Source organism: Sardina pilchardus, chromosome 8 (assembly GCF_963854185.1).
Source record: "Sardina pilchardus chromosome 8, fSarPil1.1, whole genome shotgun sequence".
Taxonomy (NCBI): domain Eukaryota; kingdom Metazoa; phylum Chordata; class Actinopteri; order Clupeiformes; family Clupeidae; genus Sardina; species Sardina pilchardus.
This window is the reverse complement of record NC_085001.1, coordinates 21,522,926-21,541,075: the sequence shown is the minus strand read 5'-3', so window position 1 is coordinate 21,541,075 and position 18,150 is coordinate 21,522,926. Positions and strand designations below refer to the sequence as shown.

The following is an 18,150-nucleotide window of genomic DNA, read 5'->3' as shown; positions in this document are numbered from 1 at the left end:
TTTAAATGGTAATATATTGGGTTGCATTGCGGTCCAGACAGTTTAATGACGAGAGACTTTAGTTATGATATTTCAGAGGCACAGCCGCAGAACAGCTTAACCTTATATAAAAAAATAATAATAAAACAAAATTCAACCCTTCATTGCTGAAATCAAATGAAATGCACTTCTTCCCTCTGTTCTGTCAAAAACGAGGTAGGGTTTTAGGCTACACTGACCGGGTGATTTTGGATATCACAGATTACAAAAATCTCAAAATGACCAATCTTCCCCCCACAGCCCAACTGGACTTAGGGATCCAGCAGCTGGTGTTCTCATCACTAAATCATCCTCTAGAGAGGAATAAGAGAGAACATACCTACCTGCGTTCAGCCTTTTGAAGTCTGACCTTCTTACTTCGTCCTTCCATTTCAGATACATAACCTGCCTTAAAGAGGCACATAGGCATATTGAAAAACCTAATGCACCAAATGGAATATGTATTACCCAAGGAAATGAAACTATGAGGCATCATAAGAGTTTTTTTTTTTTCAACAAGGAACTGAGAATTGAGAAGTTGTTTGATTCAACAGGAGGGAAAAAAAAAAACATTTAAGGAGTCCAGTTACAGCTAATGATCAAGTGTGTGCATAGTTCCGTTTCATTCGGTGGTGATGGTCAGCTATGATGAAGCACCTGATGGTCACATGCAGTGCATGCACGTCCACTCCCCAAATCCCGCCAGCCGCTGAACATTTGGATCAAACTTTATTCATAGCGGTTATGAGCAGAACTACTTATGAGAGACATTTATTAGTTCTCATGAAAGAATTATGACTCATCTCATACATCAAAATGTCAAAGATTCAACGGAAACAAAAGACTGGATGTAAGTGAGCCTTTTTATTATTTGACGAATAAGATAATATTATAATACAGAACTGCTATTGATCGCTAGCAAGCGGCAGGAACGCACACACACACACACACACAACAGGTGGTGTGGGTCTACTTGCAAGACCTTCTTGTCCTCCTGTCCCAGGAGAAGTTAGCCCCGTATGACTTCACTCTTGGCTTGGGCGTCCTTTTTTCCGTGATATCGTAACTCCAACCTGAAATAATAAACAGGATAAATAAACGCACAGGCCAAGGTTTATCTTGCCAATCCGCTTTGGAGACTTGGGCCTGTTGGCTGTTGTTGTACAGCGCAAACATAAGACGAAGCGAAGAAAGCAAGGGGGAAAAAAAAAAGGTTTTCACAGGAAACATTTCCATGAATGACAAACCAGACTGAATGTTCACATCTTGACTGTTCTTTGCCTTCAGTAGAACAGTTCAGACATTTCCTATCCAATGAGTTTCAGAAGTTCCCTCTGCAATGTTTTGATACCCGATAGTTTTAAGACAGGGCTTTGTACTCTAAGGCATCACTCACCATTCTTCTCCACGAAAGCGATGGCGTCCTCCTTGGAGCTGAAGGTCAGTACCATGTTGGAGAGGGGGTCACCGCTGGAAGTAAACACAATAAACAAATGGTGAAAAAATCAACGTGCCATTTTTTTTTTTCCCTGAGAAACCTGGTAAATAATGAAATAAATCTATTCCCACAAACAAACACAGTCACAGACGAGTTGTCGTCAGATGTTCGTGTTCACATCAGCGGCTTACACAGGAAGAGGGATGCAAACAAAAGAGGGGAATAACAGGAAACGTAGAGGGAGAGGCACGAGACAAAACGAATACGGAGACGCAGAACGTACGTGGAGGACCAGCCCATCAGTGGGTTCTCCCAGCGCTCGCGGGTATCAAAGTCCACCTTCCACTTCTTGGTGCTGTTGACCCCCGACTGCATGGCAGTGCGCGTTGGCACAAAGATGCGCACCTTACGCGTCTTAGTGTGCTCTTCTGGCACGCCAGTGAGACTAGTGATGTCCTGTAAGAAAGACACAAACACACACACACACACACTTCATCATGATCAGTTTTTCACGTTTACATGCTAAATTGCCACCATGAATTAACATTATGAAGTGGGCCCTATAAAATAAATAAAATATACCACAGCTTTGCTGAATTTTCTACTGTGACATGTTCTTCATATCAACAGTCAAAAACTTTGATGTTTGCTGCATTTTCTGACTGTACTACAATTGAATATCAATTTGGAGTTTAAAAAAAAACTTTCCTTAATGTGTTAAAAATTCAGAAGGCTCCCAGACGTTATGAGAATAGCATTAGGTTATATGGCTCAAATAGCTTTTAGTACAATTAGAAAGTATTGAAAATCTCTAATTAATCCAAATGGTCCCCTCCTGATTTGACTGAGTAAAGCATCAGAACAACACCACCAGTTCAGGATCTCGGCACAAAAGCCAAGTCATCTCATAGCAGAGACGCTTGGCCAACGTGCGATTTTACACATTCAACTAGCTTCTGAAATCCAAAGCCCTTTTTCATTTCCTGCTTTACCCCTTTAGTGTCTGCAGCCTGACAAAAACCAATAGTACGCAAAAAAAAGAGAGAGAGAATCTGAGAAAGAGAACGAAGGAGGGAGGGTGGGTGGGTGAAGAGGAGGAGAAAAAAAGAGAGGGAATAATGTTAAACGGCTTGGCATTCATCACATACTTACACCTAAGGGGCATAAAAGCCCAAATATTTCCTTTTGAATGTAGGCTCGCGCTCTGTCTAGACAAGCTGATTTCGCACAAAATGCTTCTGAAAGCGCAACCCCATTGTGACAGTTTCTCGGGCCAGAATCACAAGGCTGTGTGGGGGAAAGGACCTGGGCCGTTCTCAGGTAGGGGAAGACAAACGAGAGAAGACAAAACTGTTTCTACGGCCCATGAGCCGTGGTAATGAGGCAAGAGAGGAGCTCTTGCGGCGCAGAAGGAAACATTTGAAAATCTACAAGGCAAGTCGAATTGGTTTCTCAACACAAATTTAGCTCAGTTTAGAAAGAAAATGAGCAAGACTACTGGAATTGGTTTTGCTTGTTTTGATTTTCCTCTTTCATCATTTAATTGAGGCTTTTTTCAAAGGAATACAAGCACAATGACCTAATAACAAATGCATGATAAAAGCACTGGTTAACGAGACTCCCCGTTTCCACTTCCTGATAAGTGAAACATATACTTAACTTTGAGTCTGTTGTTTATATTTCAAAGCACAAAACATAAATGTCATGCAAAGTTTTGCTGGGGCCATAAAAGTCTTTTGAAACAGATCATTGCAATGAAATTCTGGACCAAAAAAAAAAAATTGGACAAACATTTCTATAAAAATGAAAAGCAAAAATGTAACAGGACCAGTTTGGCATGCAGAACTCTTGCCATGTATTTTAGCAAAGTAAAAATAATTAAAGATGCTTAGAAAACTGTGAATGCAGACACGGTCCCAGGGGCAATTCTGAGCCCCTATTGAAAGGACCTTTGAGACAGCCTGGGGCAATTTCTTTAGGGGAATTAACAAACAAGCGATGGGAAGTCGGCAACAACACACAGGCGAACCTCCCAGCGCGCTGCCGGTAGCCACCCAAGGCTGGGAAGCCTCACTAGCGGGTCCCTTTTCATCGGCCGAGCTTCACACATTTCAATGGCCGTTAAAACTTCAAAGAATCAAATTTTCATCATTGTCCATCATCTGCCAGTTGATTTGTATAAATGGGGCTCCTTCCACGTTCAATATGTACAAAGGGGCCGGCCCCCATCAGCTGCAGCTGGGTTAAAAACAGCAAAGACAAAGCCCATCCCTGACCGTTGTGTCTTATAAATTAGCACGTTTAGAAATACAGTCCATCGCAAGGTCCTGCCATAAAGATTAAATGGGGATGTGTGTGTGTAATTCTTACGCCCTCTGAGAATTGATCATTAATAAGACAATGCCGTGAACACAGTACCCGATTTTCATAGGGTAACAGGCACATTCCAAGAGAATGTCTCCGGAGGAAGCTAAAAACTAAAAAAGCTAGAAAGATATAAATGGCTGAATAAAGAACATGGATGACCAGATAGGAAACATAATCTGACATTCTCGAGGAACAAAAAACAATCAGGGGGAGGAACAAAATAAATCAAATCAGATGACCTGAAGTTAAGATTTTATAGCCAACAGATTAAAGCCATTATAGCGAACACCAGCTCTACTGTTATTCAAGCTTCTAAACATGTTCAGTCAACACCCTCCAGGTGGAATAAATTCTACAGTTTTCACCAACATTTACCAGGGGTGAGAAGAGCAGCATGTTGAGGAAGAGGGGGGTAAAAAAAAGGCCAAACAACTAAACCTAGATTCAAGAAACCCACGTATTGTCCTACGACTACAAAAAAAGAGAGAGAGAGAGGGAGAGAAAAGAGAAGACAAGAGAGAAAAAGAACACCAGTCTAGACTTTTATGTCTGCATAAATTAAGCTGAAAAACTAGGAGGGCTATCTTCAACGATGGGGGGGGGGCACAATACCCTGGAGCAACAAAGCGAGGGGCTGGTGGCTTCAATGTGGCATTGAAGCCCTCGAAAGAAGGAAAAGAGGAGGAAAAAAAACACACACACACACACACACACACACACACACACACACAGAGGGCACTTTTTCCTCCCCTCTTCCACGTACAGGAAGCCAAATGAGAACTATGAAGTTTGACACTATTCACAGGGCCCCCGACAATACCTGGACGTGCACGCTGAATCCCAAGCTTTGGATGAGGCGGAGGAGGGGTTGGGGCGAGGGGAAAAATGCTGGCAAAGTCTTCGTCATGCGAAAAGCGTGTCGATATTTCTGACACCTCCAGGCTCCTCCACGCATAAAAGGGGGGGGTTGGGGGTAGGTGGGGGGGGGCATGAAAGGCTTTTCACGTCGGCTGGCTGGGAGGCCAAGGGCCGCTTCAATGAACCTTGCGTGCCAGTCCCTCACCGAGAGATGTGGGACAGCATATCTACTACGTTTTTTTTCTCCCTTTTTATTTCTTTTTTTTTTTTTTTTTTTTTTTTAAATGATAAACAGGAAAGTTTCTGCCACAGCGAAGAGACCAAAAAACATTGTTTTGAAAAGTGAATCCTGTGTTTTGCGAGATGCTGCGAACAGCTTTGCCAGAAGGCCTTGATGATTTCTCAGCATCTCATTTTCTTGACATCTTTTTTGAACTTTTTTTTTCTCTGCGAATCATTAAGAATAACAGGATATTTTTGTTTATTCATTTTTTTTGTGGCTAAAACTAGGAGGATGTTAACACACACCCCACCTCACCCCCCCACCACCAAAAAAGAAAAGTCGCTGCCTTTTAAATTGAGTCGATTAATTTCACCAAAGCTCACCCCGAGCTAACTCAACTGCTATCTTAACTGCGCCGCACCTGCCCTGGGACACATGTACAGTATGTCCTCCTGATTCCTGCGAGTCCTGTGTGAGTTATGCATCTTCCGTGAGTGCATAGACTACAGAGAGCTTGAGTGGCCATCTCCTCGCTGTGACGAGAAAGAGAGAAGATTCCTCAGACCTCAAAGAATTTTCCCAAGACAATACTCACCCACCCCACCTCCTCTTCTCACACACACACACACACACACACACACACACACACACACACACACACACACACACACACACACACACACACACACACACACACACACACACACACACACACACACACACACACACACACACACACACACACACACACACACACACACACACACACACACACACACACACACACACACACACACACACACACACACACACACACACACACACACACACACACGTTCGTCCAGCAGCAGACTTGCCACCGTTTCTGAACTGGGTTCACAGGTGAAGGACTCCCCAGCCTATAAGTTACTGGAGTGTAGTTTATACAGCTGCCTTAAGGAACATGCTCTTTGTTTAGCCACACACAGTGACAAGGGCAGAAATTATACTTCGTCTGATTGCAACAGCAGATCTAGGCTGAAATGGAGGGGGCAGGGAAGGGGTGTATGGATGGCTTGTAAAAGTACAAACATGGATGACCTCTACGGTAGCTTCTGGACCGAGCTGAAAGCACAAGGAATTTGAAATATGGAACAGTAAGGCGATATCAAACAGACGCAGAAAAAAAAGAATCTCCCACTCCTTATTTCCAGATGTTTTTTTTTTTTTTTTTTTCATATAAACTCATTAAACCAGATTTAAGAAACCAAAAGGGTTTCAGCAGATGTGACATTTTGGAAAGGTCACACTACTTTACAATCCCACATTTAATGAAGTTGTGTTATGCTAATGTCCAACCTAAGCTAAAAATTAAAACATCACTGACAGAGACAGCCAGAGGGGAAAAAAACACAAAGTTGATGTTGGATGAGGCAGAGAAGAAAGCATCTCTCTCTGAAATGAAGACGGGGGACTTGGAAAGAGATTAGCGGCAGGACCTCTAAGCTTTTGGTACATGCATGCAGATTCACTTACTGAGGTAGTTTGGAAGTAAAACACACACACACAGAGAATGAGAGAGAGAGAGAGAAAGAGAGAGAGAGAGAGAGAATATGTGTGTGTGAGAGAGAGAATATGTGAGAGAGAGAGAGAGAGAGAATCCACTTAACTGTTCATTTAGTGTTCTGTGCCTCTTAGCTGAACAAGTCAAATAGTGTATATTTCTATTGTAAAGCAGCTCAGCAATGATCAGAGGTTTGCTAGTATGGTGCTTTGGCCAGCTTCACCATTAGCGATTTAACATATTGTGCTTAATTATATACACAAAAGAAACGTTTTGGCATTAGGCAACTTAACAGACACCCCCTTAGAGTAAATTAAAGTCCCTGTGAAAACCTATTTCCTCAGAATGATTCTTAAACCAATTTAACCCCTCTGTGCAAATCTCCCCCCTCGCACCTCCTCAACATGGGCGACATAGTCCTTTCAGCACTGTTCAAATCAGGATGTTATTGCCTAAAGGTTGACCTCGACCCCCAAATTCCCCTGCCCAACCCCCCCCCCCGACCCCTCCTTCTCCTGAGACATGTTGAGAGAAGAGGACACACTGACCGCTCTCTTAACTGGGGGTGGCCATCTCACGTGGGTCATGGGTGGTGGTGATGGTGGTGAGGGATGGGGGGGGTGATGGTGGTGGTGAGGGATGGGATTGGGGGGGGGGGGGGGGGGGGGGGGCAGAGGGGGGCGGAGGGGGGCATGTGCTAAGGCGAGTCTCGAGTGAAGTGATCACTTAGGTTAAATCAGTGGAAATTAGACAGAAAACATCTCACCCTTAACCCCGTGCCAGGAGAGCCCTGCCCTACCTGTCAGCTCCACTCATTATGCCTGTCCACCCGCGGGGGCACTGTTTGAAGTGCCGCGCCGCAGGACTTAGCTGCCAACCAGACACATGGGGGGGTTACTAATAGACACAAACAAAACATCTGCGTCTGCATGGCCAAAAGAGAGAGAGAGAGGGGGAGAGAGAGAGAGAGAGCGAGAGAGAGAGAGAGAGAGAGAGTGTGAGAGTGTGTGTGTGAGAGTGTGTGTGTATGTGTATGTGTGTGTGTGTGTGTGTGTGTGTGTTGTGGAGGGGGGTTGTGGGTCTGTGAGAGCGAGAATGTGAAAGCAGTTGGCGTCGAGGGGTTAACTAAATTCTCACGTTACAGTGAGGAGGATGGCTTCCGCGCGAGCTAGTCCAATCTAGAGTCTTGTTGTTTTGTTTGTCCCTACAAGCTGTTACTGAGAGACAAGATGGTACAGGGGCAAACACTGCTCCTCGTCCAAGCCTATTGAGATACCCAACAGAAATAAGCTAAAGAGGTCAGCGGGAATAACAGAGACATAGACACACACACACACACACACACACACACACACACACTCATGCATATAAAACACAAATAGCAAAGACTAACACCTCAGCAAGCTCAGGGATGTGTTTGTTTGTGATGATTAACTTTGGCTCAAAGAGGAAGAGCACTTTGTTATTCTTCCCTGATGGCCGAGAGTGTACACACAAACCTACACAAACACATGGAGCTTAATGGGGAAACTGTGAAGAGTCCACAACTTGTGAGTAATATGTGAGTCACATCCTATTTTGTTTTTTTTAAGTTAAATTATGAATTCGCATCACTCCTCAGTCAAAGGCTTCCCAGAGAAATAGAACAAAAATAAAGCTAGCTAGAACTCAAGCTGTTTGCATCAGGGCATGAACTAAGGGCTCATAAAGGTGATCAAGTGGGGAAAAGCACATGACTAGAAGCAATGGGGATTCACAGCAGTTCACCTTTAGTGATATAGAGCACTGATTGTGTTCTTAAACAGCTGCACGGCACTGTTGTGACGGTGTGGCCAAGTGGTCAAATGGCATGACAAAAAGCATCCATCTAATCTAAACAGACAATGAACTTCAGGCTACACACTTTTCCTTTCCTTGGTGGGTTCCGAGTCCTAGAGTCAGGCTTCTCGTGCTAACAAAGAAGTGAAATCCACAGCAGACTATAGAGGACAGCTGCTTTTCACAGAGCAGAGCTCATTCCTCCTCTGATGCTAGAATATCAATAAAAGAATGGGATGCTTCGGATCACAGTCACATGTGAATCAGACCCGATCCCGGCGTTTCGGGAACTGACATGTGGCTCTCGGTGGGAGTTGCTGGCGCGCAAGATGCAGCTTTATATATGCCGCAATATCAAAAAGTCTGGAGCAGAAAACCAGATTTAAGACCAATTCGAGAGAAATCTTGACTCTTGATCCAATGCATTTTACAACTGTTTGCAGCCAGATAAGATTTCTGCAGAAATGGCCTTAACAAACCCAACACCCAGCCTGATGCTGGTGTTAAAATATCAATGGGGAAACAGAACAGCCCCATGGGTTTCATAATTTCAACTCTTAGTCTTACTCTGTGTTAGTAGTCACTCTCTGTGGGCAGCTGGAAAGGTTAAGAGACTCTCGTTTCTTGGTCGAAGTCAAGCAGAGAAATTTAAAATGCTATAACTGAGAGCTACGACTTCCAAAACTTCCAAGTAGTTCCTGTGTGTTATGGCAGCAACAGACATTAAGGCGTTGTGAGAGGCATTCCTGGGATGACCCGTTCGATCGGAGTGTTGAACGAAAACACAGAGATGTGTCATCGCCGACGCTTAACCAATGGCGAGCTCATTAATCTCGAGTGTCGACATTTTTCGAGGAATGAAGAGGCAACAAGGGTGCGAGAGAGGAAATGAAACACCGAAACGGAGGGCTGCGACATACTGACATGCTGACAGGTCCGTCCACCTCAGAACGACCACATGAAGTTGTTACACCGCACACACACACACGAGAGAAAAGAGAGAATCTGAAAATCTGATTTTTTTTTTCTCCGCCTAGCACAAAACACAAGCATGTGGGAGGCAAGAGAAGTGGGCCGGCAGCATTCGAGGGCCTGAACCAGAGTGTTAAGTATAGGAGACGCTATATCAGCAGAGTGGGAGTGGGAGTGGCGGTCGATCTGGGTTGAGGGCAAGGGGATTCTGGTTGGGGGTCGTCTTCAAAAGAACCCGCATCCTCTGACCCGGCCGTCCCTCTGGTCTCAGGCCTTGGACACTTTCCCCCCCCCCCTGACACAACAAGCTGATGAGAGAGAAGGCTAGACAAAACAAGACACTTGAGACGGGAGTGCTAAAGAGAGAAGTGTGTGGAGAAAGGGGGGTGGCTGAGAGGAGGATAAGGATGAAGGGAAGGGGAGAGGAGCAGGATGATAAAAAGAAGAGGAGGGGGATGACGAAGAGAAGATGGAGGAGAGGGATGAAGAGAAGAAAGAGGGAAATGAGCCGAAGGAGGCAGGAGAAGCAAAGGCAGACTTTGATGTTGCACAATCATGTAAACCCCCTCAAGAACGCTGCATTGTTGCTGAATCAGAATAACAGCACATTTCAGTCTGGAGGCTTGATTCCCATCATCGTACCACATCACAACGATGCAACAATAGTGTTGAATCCCATCATCGTACCACATCACAACGATGCAACAATAGTGTTGAATCCCATCATCGTACCACATCACACCAACGCGACAGTAGTGTTGAACCCCATCATGGTGCCATTGTACATCGCACCAAAGCAATATTAGTGTTACCATTCCTCTAAATGGCTTTTCATTCCAATGACTGCACTGGCAAAGAAAACGATTGTTTGAAAAGTTCAATAAGTGAAATGCTCAGATATGTGTATGCTGTGGTACAGGTAAGACTCTGTGATCGCCCCTTAATCATTAATTGTTCACTTCCCATGTTTAAGACTTTGTAATTACCTGTCCCTTGAGGGGAAGAGATACACTATCTCCACTGTAAACAAAATGTTGCTCACAATGAGATGTAGGCTAAGACAACTTGCTGAACTACAATCACACCTCAGGACTTGTAACATTTTTAGCATGTTTTTAGCTGGTGTTTAAAAGACATCCTAATACAAGACTGTATTGCAAAGTACAGTAATCGCCCATGTATTAGCTACATTGTGTATAAGCCGCAGGACAGTAACGCAAGTTAAAAGAAACAAAACCATATTAATACCATATTAACTGCCCCCCGTGTATTAACCTCATAGCTGAAGAATTGTTTGCAAAATCAATGCATACTGTAAGCCGCGGTTAATAGATGGGAATTTACGGTAAGGTCCAGTGTAACCATAGCGTAAAAAAGGGATGGAGAGAAGAAAGAAGTAAAGAGACTGGCACGAACAGATGATTCCCTCCTACAATGGTGACTGTGAGGGCCTGTAATGAGACCGCACCAGTGCCTGAGTAGACCGGGCAGCCAGCGCATGCCACACAGCCAGCTGGCCAGCCGCCGCCTGCCCTCAATACCTGAGGCCTGGGGGTTGGAGGAGGAGGGAGAGAGAGAGAGAGAGAGAGAGAAAGAGAGAGAGAGAGGGGGAGAGAGAGAGAGAGGTCCCCCATTTCCACTGTCTGCCACCTCTGCTTCCTTCCCTTTCAGAGCCCTTAAAAAACAAATCTCTCAACACGTTTCTGACCGGGGTCTACAAGGGGGGGGGGGGGGGGCTCAGTACTGGTTAGGGATTCTTGTGTTTCCTTTATTTGGGCAGCACTCTCAAAACCCCCACCACTCTCTCTAGAGACAGACAAACAGAGATGGGAGGGAGGGAGGGGAGGGAGAGAGAGAGAGAAGAGGAAGAAAGGGGAGAAATAAGAGAGGGAGAAAGACAGAGAGGTATAGAGAGAAAGTGGGAGAAAAAGGGGGCGAGAGAGAGAGAAGGAGAAAGAGGGCACAGAGAGAGAGAGAGAGAGAGACAGACAGGCAGAGGGGGAAGCTCCCCCTTCCTGTCTTGTGAGAGGTCGAGTGAGTGAGCCGGCGAGTGCCCTGCAGACATTAAGTGAGAGGCTGAGTATCTGTGACTTGCCAGCCGGTGCTGCTAACAGCCCAGCGTGCTTAATCAAACAGTCATTACTAAGCACAACGAGGCGGGGGAGCAGACGGGCCGGCAGGCGAGCGAGCAGGCAGGCAGGCGGGCCGACCGACAGACAGCAGCAGGAGCAAGGCTCAGTCAGTCAACATACCAGAACATCTACTGCATCCCCCTCTCTCTCTCGCCCTCTCTTTCGCTCTCTCTTTCGCTCTCTCTTGTTTTTCAAGCATACTTTCTTTTGGTTTTATTTTGGGGTGGAAAAACTCAAGACATTTGTGTCTGTGTTTAGTTTGAGAAAAGGCAGTGATTAACATACGAGACTAATGAGGGGCTCACGATAAACAACCACTGCTTGGTCTGGATGATGTAGCCATGTAGAACTCCAAAAGGGGGTAAACCAGAGACCACAGTGGGACAGACAGTTGACAGTTATATCCTAATTTTGGCATAGTTTGGACACACACACACACACACAGACAACCGATCTCCAGAGCATCTGTTTTAAGCTGGCACCAGTGACACACACACACACACACACACACACACACACACACACACACACATCAATGGTTACTGCATGGGGGGTGCTAGTAAGTCGGGTTGTCTGTATGCTCGCTGCCGAATCTGACACGTCAAATTCCGATAACTACCCATCTCACTTCACGCACAATGTTGACAAGTACATCACTGTATATTCAGCTTGACGAATGCTGTCACCAGCAGTTAATCGGAACGGGTAGGGAGGGAAAAGGGGGAGGGAGAACATAAATAAGAGAAGGGAGATTCAAGTCTGTATTATGTGATACACACCCCCCCCCCCACCCCCCCCCCCCCACCCCCCCCCCCCCCACCCCCCCCCCCCCCCCCCACCCCAAAATAAATAACATTTCAAAATCCCGATAATCAGATAAGGCTTATTCCATTACAGATGTTTTAGTGACAACTGTATTCACAACTATGACTGCGCCAGAGAATAACATTTGCAAATTCCCTGGAGCAGACTGTATTTCGTCCAGCAGATCAGAATACAGGGAGACCAAGCGCAAGCTGTTTGAAACTAGGAACATGTAGGAGGCAAGCTGCCATACATTCAGCACAGCCTAGGTCTCTCTGTCGGTCTGTTTCTCTCACCCTCTCTCCCTCTCTGAGACTCTGGCTGAATGGGCATACCAGTCTCTATACAATCATTTCCAACATTCCACAGCCAAAGTTTGTGTTAGGAGCATTGTGTTGGGAGCATTGATTAACAGCTGAGACTGCAACTAGATGAGAATATGTAGCAGACAGAGCAGCACTGACTAAGAGACAAGTGTCATCTTCAGAGAATAAGCACAAGTCCATGGGCATGCATAGCTAAATTGGTTAAAATTAACGAAAACCATTTGCGATGTTCATTTGAGAGTGAATAAAGTTGAGCAGAGTTGTATCTGATTGTGAGTCAAGTCTAGTATGGTTGTTTTTGTGAAAGTGCAACAGGGACCAGTTATGGGATAGCCTGGATGCCAGACCGAAGTTTAGCCCCGCCTACATTCTTTTTCTGCAGGGAACTTCGGTCTGGCACTGCTCCGTTCAACTGCTACTATTCGAGATACAGAGCTGTTCGGACCAATCACATTGTCAGGGCGGGCTTTACGTGATGATTCACAGATGAACAGCAGTGAGGTTCACGGCTGCATGCGTCCTCGTTCGACGAGTTGGGTGTGAGACCGTGTTGGCTATGAATGCATAATTTGTTCATGCAGTTTGGCCTTTCGTTTATCTTAGCTATTGAAACGGAGGTTTTATCACGGATTCACACAACTATTTCTGAACACTTTGACCAACGTGGATATGTGGGAAAACTTCAGTTTCACTTTCACCAAGTTAAAACAGCATGTTTGGGTGATGTTGTTCCTGTTTGTTTAAAAATGTCTGTTTGCTCGTTGGGTTAGCGACACACTTCCCCAGCTGTTCATTGCATACAGTTTGAAGGAACTATTTTTAAAAACGAGGGAGGATGTTTTCCATATAGCCGACCCTGCTACATATTTTGTTGTCTTAGATTTCGCAGATACTGACAGCCAATAACTTGTTCTGTTTGGTTTGGGCTATCCAATGAGTGCAGAGCTATCCCCCCCGCCCTGTATCAGTTGAATCACGTCCCATAATCGCAGCTGAATGGAGCAGTTTCAGACTCATATTCTGACAAGAATTGAGTATGACGTCGTAAGGCTAGTTATGGGACCCCTGCTGAGATACTAAGGATCCAAAATGCACCTATAAGCTAAAAACGTGTTATTCACATAGCAGCAGCATCCATGTGTGTGTGTGTGTGTGTGTGTGTGTGTGTGTGTGTGTGTGTGTGTGTGTGTGTGTGTATCTCTGGACAGCTCCTCTCTGTCAATCCTTCCATGCTCAAGGTTGAGCAACTTTGCTTTCTGTCCATCTCTTGTATCCTCTGATCGTCTGAAGGTCTTTCTGTCTGTCTGATTGGTTGCCTCTCTTTCCTGTCTGTGTGTGCATATGGCTTGTTGACCCCATCTTTCCTCCTCTGCCTCTTAAGGTCTGCCTGAGGCTGGTTCCTGCAGGGCAATGTGCTTCTTGGTCTGGGGAGAGGTTGTTCTGCCAACTAAGTCCTGTCTGAAACAACCAAAGCCAAGATACTCTCCTCGGCCAAATATGCCCCGCACACACACACGAACACATACACACACACACGAACACACACACCTCCTCTTTCCCTTCACAGAGAGTTTTGTGACTCTCTGCCTCCCTCTCTGTCACAAGGAGCCTTGGTTCAGACTAGTTATTCATGTTTAGACTGCACAAATGTCGCAGGCCTGTATTAATTTTAAAAGAAGGTCAAAAGGGTTGTTTGATTGAGATGAAAGCATCGACAAATACTATGTTTCATATCCATGACACGAAGGCAATGCAAACCACTCCCTGAGCAGACAACTTGTGTAAACAACACAAAGATAAAAAGATAAAAAAAAAAAAAAAACTCTTTTTGATGATTATAGAACACATCTCAAATGAAACACTTCAGCATATGAACGTTTTTTATGTCATGGTGAAATACACAAAGACATAACTTCTTTCCTGCCACGCAGACCATATCTCTAGCAGGGAATCACCAGATGGGATTTCAAAGGAGAAAAAAATGAATGTAGAGAAATTAACCATATATGTTCCTGTGACTGTTTACAGAACACAAAATGACAACTAGGCCTCAATCAGCACTGTACTCCAAAGCATAGGCTCTGAGACTTTTTTGATTATTCAATAAGAATATGCGTTCTTTACACAACCACTCGGCAAAAGTGCTGTCAGCAACATTAGACATCTCAAATGGGTCATTTGTGGAGTCTGCTTGCTAATTTAATTGAACTGCTAGTCTTTGCTGAGACTGACAGTAACAGACTAAAGAGCTGAAAGGAAAATGAAAATATATTTATTTTATGGCTCCACAATTATTGAAAACGCAATGATAATTGGCATATGAACCAACGCAATCGCAAAAGCTAATAATTGTGCACAGTTAATTTTGTCAAATTTCTAGCTTTTATATTCATTTCATCCTCACGGACTATGTCACTTCTGGTTGGTGACTGTGCATAATGCGTGAGGGACACAGAAATTCTGATTGGTGAGTTTCACAGTCGGTCGAGGATGCTGTGCTTCTTGTGCAGCAGGCGTGCAGACCAATCAGGAAAGGGCACACATTAAAGAGACATTTGGAATATTGAACTGAATCAATTCATTGACATTCAAAAATAAATTAGCAAATTGCAAGATCTGTCAGAAAATTTGCAATTAGATATTTCTACAAATAATGTAGCCCTAGTTTCTTTTTCTCAATCTTTCAGATCATAGGAGTAATGACACAGGTAAACTGGAGCTAGGCTAAGCCTGACATCTTCAACAATAGTAAAAATAGTAAAAAGTCAGTCAAAACCTCACCAGTTTCTCTTGAACGGTGATGAGCTGCGAATCCTTCCCTTTGCCCTCGGCCTGTCTCCATACCGATGTAGTGAGGGCCCTGTGAAGGAAGACAAGACAAAGATAGATAGATAGATTCTTTATTGATCCCCAAGGGGAAATCCAAAGATGTGGCAGTAGCTTCTAGCAGGCACAAAATATGACTATTGCCTTGCATCTAGTAAAAATACAAAAAAAAAGTCTTACAGTGGTGGCTCGAACAAAAGGGAAAAGTCTTGGGAACAAATGGGGTGAGGAGGAGAGGGGATGGGATGGAGAGAAGCGACAGGGGCGAGGGAGGTGGCGACGCTGAGAAGGGTGAGCGGGCAGATCCTTTCTCTCCCCCTATTAGTTCTGTCTGCTGAGCTTTTGGCCCGCTCCCACACGGCTGCTCAACAACAGAACACACTTTATGTGGCTCCATCTACCACAGAGAGAGCGGGGGAGAGTGCCAGGGATGTGGAGCTCAGCGCAGCGCAGCGCAAGTGCCTTCATGGAAGCCGCAAGGTCATCATGACCCAGAGGGCAATGGGGCTCTGTTCTGACCTGTGGGATCGGGACGAGACGAGGGGTGCATCCCTCTGACCTTTTTTACACGTCTAGAATGCCAGGATGTGTGCAGCTACAGTGCGACTGGGTTAAGCTACCCTTGCTGTGCAGACAAAATAAAATGCACTGTTGGTTAGGGCTGCACGGTTTAAGGAAAATATCTAATGGCCATTTTGACAGATATTGCCATTGCATTTTGCAATATGATTTCTGAATATTCCAGATGTGATTTATATGGGGTCCCTAATTTGTGCCACCCTTGATTGTTGAGCACACTCGGTGCACAAGAAGCACAGCACCCCTGGCCGACTGTGAAGCTCACCAATCAGAATTGAAGTGCCCCTTACACCCACCAACTACGAGGCACCATAGTCAGTGAGGATGAAATTAATATAAGAAATGTGACAAAATTAACTGTGCACAATTACTTGAAGCTTTTGCGCCTGGGTAATCACATTGCAATTACGACTGTGATTGCGATAAACGTGCAGCACTACTGTTGGTGTGCCTGACTGGTCGCATCATGTGACCTTCTGTAGCACCACCAAATGAGTAGACCTGTTGCTTGGAGTAGGCCATCTCCTGTTGCACAACACCAGTGAAAGAAGAGGAGCTAAGCATTCCTTAAACGAAACAGCTTTCTCAAAGAGTAGCCTACTCTTGCCTATACCTTGTTAGTTTTCAGTCAACCGAAAGGCACTGGGCTGAGAAATTCTGAGAGCTCATCAGTCTGCAAAACTGAGCCAATCAAACTTGGCTGTGTATTAGTCTGAGCGTGTTCTCTTCGGCTGGTCTGTGGCGTCATTTAGTTAAGAGAACAAAGAATGATTCCATCCAAATTAAAATCTCTTCATCCTGCTCGGCCAGGGGAATATTGGCAGACTTTACCCTCTGGGTGCGATTGTGGAGATTTTGTTTTGTCACCCAAATATGGACTAGACATTCTATGGGCGAGCATTTATTTCACTCACATTACCACAACGGCGAACATTCCGAAAGATGAAAGACCAACTGTTGCAAGCTTGCGTGCATATTTTATCAAAGACACGACCTACAAATTTTGGTCATGTCACTTGAAAAGCTTAAGTTTGGAAACGTTTCCAAACGTTCATACAACAGTCCACTGAGTTCACACGAGTTGACATTCGTTCTAATGCTGTGTGCATATCATATGCAAGTGCCTTTCACATAAGAATAAACACTTAGACATTTCTATGTGACATTAATTAAAAAGTAATGTCACATAGCAACAAGGATGCTCAAACTCACTTTATCGGCTAGTTTAAAATGCATAGCTTCGAGTATGTTTGCCTTTAAGCGCAGAAATGGCTTTAAGAACTGTGATATCCTGAACTAACAATGGCTGGGTTTCCCAGATTCGTTAAGAAGCTCTTAAGTGCTAAGAACTTCTTAGGAGCGTTCTTAGAACATTCTTAGAACGCTCTTAAGAAGTTCTTAGCACTTAAGAGCTTCTTAACGAATCTGGGAAACCCGGCCATTGACTGCTGAGGAGAGCCATTTCCATCTGAGGCACTATTGCCTGCTCAGTAACTGAGGCACTATTGCCTGCTCAGTAACTCATAGCTGAATAATGAAGGTAAGTTACTGCATTTACAAATGTTACTGTCTATCAGCCAAGTAACAGTGCTCTCTCCTATGCATATTATAACGATGTACATTAACTTGAATAACAGTGACGTTGACACTAACTTGCTATGCTAACCATGGCTAAGACTGCTTGTTGTTAGCCAAAACGCTAATGATGCTAGCAGGCGGCTCTGACAACTTGGCTGCTGTTGACGCTGCTTATGTAGGTAGGTTTCATATAGCGCACGTATTATGTACTCCTTTCCATCTTGGTTAACTGGTATAACAGCAGGTTAGCGTTCCTGTCTTGTTCTTCTAAGTAATTAGGCCTAACGTCAATTGACTTTAAGCGCTAGCGGCTACCATGTAGCTGACATTGGCTTGATGCTGACTAAAAGTTACACACGCGCTAGCGTTGACAGAGTCACGCAATTTCTTGTGAAATAAACTACTTATATTCAAGATAGTATACGAATATGTATTACCTGGTGGGATTTAGGAATACTTTGTTCGCAGGATTCAGTAAACAGGCTCGGCTTAGGTTGAGGAGTGACATTGAGGACGCCATGTTTACATTAGTCTGCTAAAACTACGGCAAGCAATTTGTTCCAAAAGTGCTTCCGTCGTTATATCGCTAGAAGTCGAAGCTAAATTGAAACAATCATCAGAAATAACACAGAGGGGCTTTCTAATGGTGTAATAATTATGAAGACCTA

At 44.6% G+C, this 18,150-nt stretch overlaps 1 protein-coding gene across 1 annotated transcript; it reads right to left on the bottom strand.

Moving 5' to 3' along the window:
* Positions 1-863: 863 nt before the first annotated feature.
* ndufs4 (NADH:ubiquinone oxidoreductase subunit S4) lies at positions 864-18,077 on the bottom strand. The gene is made up of 5 exons (XM_062543211.1): positions 17,920-18,077; positions 15,281-15,359; positions 1,740-1,912; positions 1,415-1,488; positions 864-1,091 (listed from the first exon to the last, which is right to left on the bottom strand). The coding sequence occupies exons 1-5, from the start codon at positions 18,000-18,002 to the stop codon at positions 988-990; spliced, it is 513 nt and encodes a 170-aa protein (XP_062399195.1). The 5' UTR covers positions 18,003-18,077; the 3' UTR covers positions 864-987.
* Between the last annotated feature and the right edge of the window lie 73 nt (positions 18,078-18,150).